General features: G+C 40.1%; 1 protein-coding gene across 1 annotated transcript in view; it reads right to left on the bottom strand.

The window, feature by feature from the left end:
- Positions 1 to 269: 269 nt before the first annotated feature.
- The window catches only part of LRMDA (leucine rich melanocyte differentiation associated), a 636,729-nt gene continuing 627,011 nt past the window's right edge, over positions 270 to 9,987 (bottom strand). The window contains exon 10 of the mRNA XM_031061803.1: positions 270 to 2,430. Within this exon, the coding sequence (XP_030917663.1) occupies positions 2,351 to 2,430 (80 nt within the window). The 3' untranslated portion in view covers positions 270 to 2,350. The remainder of the gene's footprint in view (positions 2,431 to 9,987) is intronic.

Raw genomic sequence — 9,987 nt, 5'->3', positions numbered from 1 at the left:
TTTCTTTTGGATTTTCCAGAATCAGAGACATTTAATGTGGATTCCCTTCAAGCAGATTTCAGTTAGGGCTTTACCATATTTAATTCTAGGTACATAATCCCCCAAGTGAAAACAAAATCCAAAGTGGAAGAGAATTTGTTCAAATTTCATTCCAAAAATATTTTTGCCTCCAAAGCTTTGCTAGGAAAAAAACACTCCTGAAAATGATACAAATGGTTTTGACATTAGGAAAAGTAAACAAACAAAATAAAGATGGAAAAATCATGCGGTCAGTTTGCAAGTGCTGTTTATTGTTTGAGGCAGGGTTAAAGCCTTTTATAAAGACAAGAACATATATGCAAACAGACTGAAAGTGACATTAGGTTATTCTAAACATCCCAATTCCAAATCCTGCTGCCTGTAACATTGCCATAGCCAAAAATGTGTGGAGGCTTCAACACAGACATCATGATAGGAACAAACTAAGATTGCTGTTATTTTGGTGACCAAAACAGATGACAAGTGCCCTAAATATTTCTATTATTATTTTTGATTAAAGAAAAAGGCATGTAGTTTTCATTTATATGGTATCATCTCGGACTTGCAATGTGAATTGGCCTTTCATTTGTGGTCATGTATGACATTAGAAGAGGCATGACAAGTGGCTAGATCGTGCTTTCCAGACACCAATCAAACAGCTCAGAGCTCCATTTGAGCTACAAGTGGTGTGAACTGGATCGTTCTATGTTCATCAGTGATTTTAAGTATCTGTTAAAGATTTATTATATGCTTGCAGAGTGAGCAAAGGCTTCTGTTTACTGAGTGAGGCCTAAAATGCTGAGCAGCAGCAAGCTTTCCTCTGGCACCCAGCCAGTGCCTCACTATTTCATCAGTCACATCTGCTTTCATGACTGCCTTCCATGTTCAGTTCACTTCCACCTGTAATGCCAGCTGATAAAAGCCTCCAAGGTAGTCATTTTCTAAAGACTGGTATGTTTTTTTTAACCAGGAAAGTGAATAAAGACCACCAAGTGATTTCAAACAAACCAAGAACGGCTAGGCATTGATAGCTCTCAACTGGGATCAGTATGAATGGGTTTGAACAGCCAAGAGGTCAGAATTTTTGCATATTCCTTGGCCAATCCCATTGTATCAAGTAGAATTTAACACAACATATGCATGAAGTATGAGACTTCATTTTTTTCCACAGTAACAAGTTAATGATTCTAAATATGTCCAACCTCTTTATCAGAAAAGCAGAAAATTTGCCATGCCTTTTTATTTTCTTGACTGAAAATTTGATAATAGCCTTTCTTACGCAGATATCAAAAGATAGATATCATCTCTCTAATATATTAGTAAAGCTGCTAATTATGTTAATTCCACCAGTTACTTTTGTTGACCTTTTTCCCCTCTGAATAATCACACCCATCTGGTGGCAGATTTATATTACTCCTTTTAAGCACTTTTTTCCCTAAATTTAAGCATTTAATTAAAAACATAATCCCTAAAAGTCAGAAATAGCTTGTGCAATAAACCAGGAATAATACATACTGTCGATATCACTAACAAGGACTTCCAAGTGTAAACAGTTAAGCTATGACATTATTTTACAACATAAAGAAATATTCACTTTTCTGAAGGTAAGACCTAGTAAACAATGAGACGTGATTCAAGAATTAGAAAAATTTGTTTGTCTGGGAAATTATAAAATCCTTTTCCTTTGCATATAAACATCTATACAAATTGACAGTGCTTTGCCTGGCCTAAATGTTTTCAGGATATATATTTTTCCTTGCTGAAAGAAAAAATAATCCATCTAGGCTCATTTTGGGGGTGGGTGGGTGTGCTACCAAACTGTGAAAGGATTTGTGTAAGCATGTACGAGATGATAGAAACACAAGCACTTAATTCACAGGGAAAAAAATAAGAACAGATAAGGGCTTTTTCATCTGAAATTACAGCCTCTCTCTTTTATAAACACTTGGATATCAGCACCACTTTGGCTGAGCAGGCCAGGCTGAGATAAAGGTGGTGCTTTCGGAGGCGCCGCGGATGGAGCGGGCTCGGTCCAGCCCCAGGTGTGACCCTGCTCTGCTGCAGCAGCTCGGGCCAGGCAATCCATCACCGTGCTCCCCTGCCAGCCCAGTGCTCGGCTGCAGCTGTCTGTCACACTGGTGGATGGGACCTGCTTAAAGGCAATCATGTCAATCTCGATGTGACTACTCAGACTAAGATAGAAGGATGATCTTGACAGGCTTGGCAAAGTCAGCAGAAGGCACTAGAGGACTTTAGTTACATGCTTAAAATGTAGATGTGATTTGTGCTTCTCATGTAGAGGGATTGAAGAGGCACCAAACAGCACTGTGTTTTATAGCTGGTCATCTCGGATGAATCTGTTGCCCTCGGAATGTTTTCCATAGTAAATGTAGTGACATTTCCCCAAAATGCCTACAATAAAAAGGAAATTAATTACAGTTAGGATTTAAGTAGAATAACATGCAATAAAGCACATAACTTGGGAAATTTGAAGGAGTGAAAGGACCAGTTTTCTCTTGTCCTGCAAAAGAAAGAAGATTTGTGCATTTCAAATGTTCACTATTGCCATTTCAATCAGCAGCTTTGAACCCACTCGAAAAATGTGTTCAGATGCCTACATGAGCTATGCTGTTAAACATACATCCATGAGTATCTTCAAAACTAGAACTAAATAACACTGAAACATCATACAGTGTGTTTTAGATCAGAGTAACTCTCTCCTGGTTCTAAAAAACCAGAGAGTCTGGGTTGAATTTATATTTTGTGCTCTCTGCTGTCTCCCTGCTATGTGTTTAAAAAGTTTTCCTGATGAATGAAACCAAAAAGAAAAAAAAAAAAAAACCAAAACCAACCAAACCAAACCAAACAAACAAACAAACAAAATACCCCCAAAAGCTCAACAGCAAATAATTACAGGTTAATGCGGATCCTACCTGTCAAACTTTGCCAAAGTCATACAGCAAGCACCTAAAATCACCCTTGTTTTCAGTGATAGAGAGCTGAAGTGAGTGACTGAAATCTTAATGGGAAGCCATTGAAAGACATGGGCCAGAACAGTTGGCCTCCCCAGACTCCAGCATTTTTATACATACAAATAAATATTCAATAAAAACATTTCCAAAGTATCTCTCCAAACAACAGTGCAACATCCCATGAGCAAGATACAATTTAATTACACTAAATATTGGCACATGCGGGATGCTTTCAATAATTAGCCATAATACTGGTTTTGGGAGGCAAGGCACATTATTCACAGTGAGTACATTCAGAAAGATGCCTGAGGAAGGCTTAACTGCTGTGGGTGAGACACACATACCTGCAAATCTCACTACCTTATTCAAAAGCATCCCCTCTGGTGGTACTAAGTGGTATGTGAAAGCGTAAGTTCACAGTTACATCCCACCTGTGAACATCCTCAAAGATGCTAAATTTTACTAGCAGAGTTGCTCTTTGAGCCCTCAGACATGTATACTCAAATTAAAGTCATCTCCCATGAACAGAAAGAAGGTGGAAGGGTCTCCTCTGCCTTAGGAGTGTCTTACCGGTGCAGTCACTGAAGTATCCAGCTTACCTCCAGAAGGGCAAACATAACCTAGCCCAAAGGAGACAAGCACTGCCTTACATAAAGGGTAAAGAAGGGGGAGGAGCAGATCTTCAATTCTTTCTTGTTTTGGATTTCCAGAACTCACACAGCTGTTATTGTTCCCACTTGCAGTATGAATTAACTATGCAAGCTTTTATATTCTGTGCCATTGTTTTCCAGTATAGTGTCTGGATATAGTTAAGATACATAAGATAAGCTACTAAAGCTTTGGAGGGCATGGGTCATGAAAGATTAATCTAAACCCATGCACTTCTTTCTCTCTAAGACATCATGATGGTAACACATTCCTATGAGGGTTGTGGGGGGGAAATAGATTGGCCAGTCATTTGTTGTGAAAAACACTCCTCTTCAGGATAATACAAATGCAGTGGGGACTATACAGTGCAGTGCCTGATTATTTTCCCCTCCTGCACAGAGCTTTCTTCAATAATTTCACTAGTCAAGCAGTTTCCACATGCAAAAGATGATAACAGCATCCTTAAACAAGAGTCTAATCAGAACCAAGTTTTTCTTTCTCTAAACAGATATCCCAAGTTGGTAACAAGGATATTTAGAGCTCTAAATGCAAAGGATATGAGCAGTTTATTAACGACATTCTTCAGACTCCTTTTTCACTGGCATTGATAAAGCTTTGAGGTCTGCTGCATTTCTTAAGGACTGGAAGCAAGACTGTTTATAGAGATGCTGGTGAGAGAGTGCTGTTTGATGAATGCTGGAGACTATAGCTAGGTGTCAGTGCTTAGAAAATGAGGCAAGGACATGAGGTATTAATATTGTCAATGATCTCCTGACAGGAAAACAGATACTGTATTCACCGTCAGATTTAAATAGACATCAAGTGCATTAATGACAAAAGGGCAGACTTCAAACAAAGGGGGCTGTATGGTGCTGTGCTGAGCCAGTCTCCAAGCTGGCAATAACCTGATCTGAAAAGACACTGTCAGGGCTACAGACAGGCCTGGGATTGTGTGTGGTGACAGAAAACAGAGATGCTGACAGAGATACCGGTGCCATATTATGCCAAGTATATTCTAACACTGTCTCCAGTCCTAACTAAATCTGACATCATTTCCTATCGCTTATAGTATCCTCCACTGCTCTGGCAGAATATTTCTCCCCAGACATCATTACAAACTCCACTGTAGTTTTAAAGTTACTGGCAGGCCTGTGCTGTCGTGGAGGCTGGGTCTAGAGGCCTAAGGATAACCTCAGTCAATCTAAATTTGGAGTTTGCTGGAGAAGTGCTCTCATTTTCACTGATATCTCAGCTACTTGAGGTGATCTGAACGCTAAAGTGTGAGGAGCTGTCACCTTGAATAAAATCCTTAAAGTAAAGACGCTCTGTTCCCGGGATGTTCAGCAAAGATGTCGGACAGTCTGGCAGCAGGAAATGAAATCCAGCTGCTGCTGCTCGCCTGGGGATAAAGGTGCTTGGGCTAGTGACAGTTAAAGTCAGCTGAAATTTTTGAAATCCTGCAGCCTACAATTGTTTAAATTAAGGAAGTGTTGTCTCCGCAGAGATTCCCTACCCAGGCACACAGCTGTGATTCGATTGCCAGGCATATTACACATGCTGCTCAGAGAGCCTTGATAAAAGCACAGTTGAAAATGTTGCCATGAGACCTTGTTTATCATGAAGGTTATTTGTAAAACAATAATCTTGCTCATAAATTAAATGCGGTGACTGGCATGGTTATTTGTTTTGCTTTGTTTTTCCTCTTTATGTCCCACCTCCCTTTGGCAACTACAGAAAGCTCAGAGAACTGCAAAATGTGCATGTGCTGCAATGAGAATTTTGATGCTAAGATATGTCACATGTGAATTTAGGAAAGCTACTGCTTTTTTTCTGCCTATCTGCTATGGTATTCTTTCCTTGCAGGGCTGGGAGTACACTTGCTCTTTTGCACACAGACAAGAGAAAGAATGAGGGGAAAACAATACATCTGTGGCTGTTCTTGTGTTTTTAATTAAAATATCCAGCATTGGCCATAATAAGCTAAGTGTACCCCCTATACATCAAAACAATACACAGCATCCAGAATGAGGTTTCTGCTCAAGGTTCTTAAGAAATGACAACACAAGTCTCTTGAGAGATCATCTTCCCTGAATGAGGCTTCTAATTTTTCTTAAGTAGCTGATTCTACCATCACCACAAGCTGTTACAACTATAATTATGAAAAAAACTGCATTGGGAAGAATCATTTTTAAATTCACTCTTTATCTTTTAAATGTTTCCATCCTTTGGAATGGATGTTCTAATTACGCTGGGTAAGTAATGACCTTGCAGTTGCTTGCATGTGTTGTGGTATCAGTCTTTCTTCACAAACACATTGTAATGTCAGCAGCACCAGCCTTTCCTTAGCTGAGAGAAAACCCAATTATCCAAATAAATAAATACATACATACATACATGCATACTAAGGCATGTGAAAAAGTTCAAGTCATGTTAGCTCCTTTTAAATTTGGCATATTTTCCAGAGAGCTATGATGCTTTTAGACCTCTATATGCTTTGTTAGAGCAAAAAAAGGTTTGCAGATGTATTATATCAGAAGTGGTAAAAACAAGTTGCAATGGGAAGTATTAGACCTATAGATCATACAGCCTTAGTTAGTTACAGGTCAAAATTCATCTCAAGCCGAGAGTGATCTAAGGGAATTGTTGTCAGGTAGCATCTTGTTGCCTTTTTCCTGCCACATTAATCCTCCACATTTAGAAAAACCTACCTCTCAGTCAAGTTGGGCAGCTTCCAGCAACACGGCTTCCTCCAGTAGCATTCAGTTTTCTTTAAAAAGTAATTACTAAAACTAAGTAGTCAAGCCAAGAAATTTTGCCACCCCCATCAAAACCTATTGCCACATCTGCCCAACATCCCCACCAGGCACCCATTTTAACATCAAATGTTTTTAATAAGCCCCTCTGCAAGTGAAAGCAGCAAAGTATTCACAATTATATGTGTTTGTCAAACACTGGTCTGCAGTATCCATCAGGGAGTGGATTTCAGCTAACAGCCTTCTGCCTGTCTCTCACATGGACTAACCACAGGGCTGCTACCAGGAGCTGCGGTCAGATAAAGTGTAGCACTCCATACACAGACTCAATATTCTACTGGAATTCCACTTCACCTAACTTTAATTAGAGCACAGTACCTAAATCCTCCACTGCCAATTTGTATTTGATCCATATTCATCTCTTTTTGCACAACCTGCTGTTGCATAGTTTTGCTATGGGCTATTAAACAGCTGCCATGTTCCACCAAGAAGCTGGGTGCATTTCAGTGTGGTTATACTACCAATCTGTAAATTGTTTTGAGACCCTTCAGGATGAAATATCAATGCCATTATCATTTTTTTCATAGGCACTTGGGCATATTCTACAATTAATGAACAGAAGCTGTGAAATTCCCTTAAATATTAATATAAACTTCCTATAAAGGAAAGTAATTCCCACCTGACAACATTTAGAGGAGAATAAATACCTATCTATGAACAATTTAAAGCCTATAATGCTACTGATTTAGGCAAAACACCTCCATGAGTCAAGTTAACCTAAAACTCTTAAAAATCTCTTTATCTAAGGGAGAAGTAAAGGTGGGGAAAAAAAAGAAAGAAAACAACAGCCCAAAAGCAAACCCTTTTGTACAGGAGTTTAGTGAGTTTTCGGTTTGTATTTATCTACCTGGAAATTCTAACAACTTTAACTAGCTGTCTAGTTGACAACTTATTTTCAGTTCCTTTTGGTGAAACAGAATACTTGTTTCTATGGAATATGATCCAGCCTATGAATTCTCTGACACAGGAATCTGAGAAGACCCCTTGGAAGACAAGAAAATGTGTAAAGGACCATCTGAGCCACCAAGCACTCCCCAAAGCAGCCAAGTGTGTAACCCAGAGAGATCCACTCAGACTCGCACTCTGCCCCAGCAAACACAGCCCTGCCAGCGTGGGGAGGACTGAGCTCACAAGCTGCAACGTGATGCAGGACAACAACACAAGAGTTGCAGCTGTCCTTGCTAATGTGATGGGCTCTCTGGCTGCTACCATTTCATCTGCTTGCGGCAACCACGTTTCCAGATTGCTCCCAGCTGGAGTCAAGATGCAGGAGCTTGACTCCTTAAACCAAAGAAGAAGTAGCAACAGAAAGAGGAGAATACAACAGATAAGAAAGCCTTTGGTTGTACCACAGCTAAATGCTGTGGAAAAGAATCTTAAAATGACCTGAAATACCACAGCAAGAAACAAAACCCAGATAAATTACCTAAAATATTATCATAACATACAAGTGCTCACATAAAAAATGCACAAATATTAATGTTCCTTGTGTTATAAACTAGTTAATTTATTTTTAAGAAGATAGAAATGGTAAATGTAAGCAAAAATAATGCATAATTTCTCAAAAAGCAGCTATGCACAAAGGGGTGAGGTTGTGCTTGAGAAGGCTGGGGACAGAGCTGGCTGTGGCTAAGGCAAAATTCCTTCACCAGGGCCACAGTCCGCACAGAGTGGTCCCCAAATACTCCCAAAGAGGGAGTATGAATTAGGGACTGTGGTCCATTGCAGGTTTCCTGGAGAAAGAAGACATAGCTTCAGTAGTAAACTGTTGATCCTGACTCCCCCCTCTCTCTGAGGGTAGCAGCATACAAGGAAGGTAACCTTCCCATTCAGAAGAGATGAATTACCTCTGCTCTGCTCCCTGCACAGGGATGCCGAAAAATGATAACATTTTCCTCTGGACACCCTACAGCATGGGGCACAAAATGGTCTTTCAGACTGAAAGAAATTACTGAAAGACGCACAATCAAATCTGTATCCAGTCTACAGCAATGGTGTTAGAATTACACACCTAAGCTAGAGCTGAGAGGAATCACAGAAGGCAAACTAACACACTGAATTATTGCAAGTATCCTGCACAGACAAGTGCTGTGACATGTCAAGTCTCACTGGCCTGTTTGTGGGAAGGGGGAAAAAGGGGGGAGTATGCAGGGAAGTGAGAGTAGGGGAGGGGGGGAGCAAAGCAGTCAGCAGGGAGGAGATGTTGGAAAAATTTGCAATGAAGGTGATAGGAATACAAAGATGTGAAGTTTGCATCCTGGGCCAAGGAAGCTGCATAAATGTTCAGTGTAAACTAGCAGTCAAGCTGATGTGTGATAAAGTGCAGCCTGCTGTAAATACACTTCAGGGCTCCCAGTGCAACTAGAGAAGAAACTTGTAATTTGGAAGTGGGGGGAGAAAGAAAATGTAAAAAAAAAAAAAAAATGCACTGCAAGCTTTTTCTCACATAATCTGTTACTGGAAAATTGAGAAGCTTGTCCAAGTCCGTGGGAATAAGCTGATGAGCTGATAGTTAATAATAAACCATATTGTGTCATGGTGCGGAGTCATCTAGATCCATTCAGGCCACAAACTATATTACTTTATACAGCCCTGGCTGACATACATTTAAAGCCCTCTACACATTAAGGAGCCATTAGGCTGACAGATTAAAAGTTATCTTGGAGCTAATGTTTCCATTATGCGTATCCTGGCAGTGGAACAATCAACACACTGTTCCTCAGATGTCATACTTTGTTTAAAAAAAGGGTAGCGGGGAGAGCAGGGGGAAAGGAGGGTATCCTTCCCTCCTTGAATGACATTGACATGATCAGCTTTGATCTGGGCATGTGCTGTCTACAGATTCTCTACTGTTGGCTAAAATAGGAGCATTTAGGGCATAATACTTTAAATCATTAACCAGTTCCATACTCCGCTGGGTATCATTGTTACAATTTAAGGTTCTGCACTTGGGATTTCTTTGGAATCTTTCCATGCTCATTGTAACTATCATCAAAGAAATATGTTGGGGGTTGCAATGTCTCTTCCTAGTGAAAATGAAACAAAAAGCACACAACAAAAATACACAACCAAATAAACAAAAACTCCAAACCAAATGCTTTTGTCTCTTCAGTGTACCTTTACCAGTTTTGCACCGTAACTGTCATGGAGAGAATTAATGCTGACTTTATAATTAAATACTTGTTGTGAAATATGTTGCAAAATTAAAGCAGATTTTTTTTTTCAATTACTCAGACTCATAAATTTTGTACTTAGCTAGATAATGTAATCAAAGAAACCCAAGTGCACAGAAAGCATCAGCGTGCCAAATTTTAGGGGTGGACTGATGCTTACATTCGGATATACTGAACGCCCTTGAATGAGATGGAGGAAAGGAAGTTTGGGCTCGCAGTCCTCTGGGTCTCGGTGTATCTCATGCTCTCATCTATGGTGTGGATGAAAGCAGAAGAGCACAGACAGACAAGGGCAGTAAACGCTCTGCCCGCTCGGGTCCCAGCCGCGCACCGCGGGCCCGCTGTGCGGGCGGGCCCTGGACA

The sequence above is a fragment of the Geospiza fortis genome, unplaced genomic scaffold (genome assembly GCF_000277835.1).
Source record: "Geospiza fortis unplaced genomic scaffold, GeoFor_1.0 scaffold130, whole genome shotgun sequence".
NCBI lineage: Eukaryota > Metazoa > Chordata > Aves > Passeriformes > Thraupidae > Geospiza > Geospiza fortis.
The sequence above is the reverse complement of the archived record's forward strand: the minus strand, read 5'-3'. Positions and strand labels throughout refer to the sequence as shown.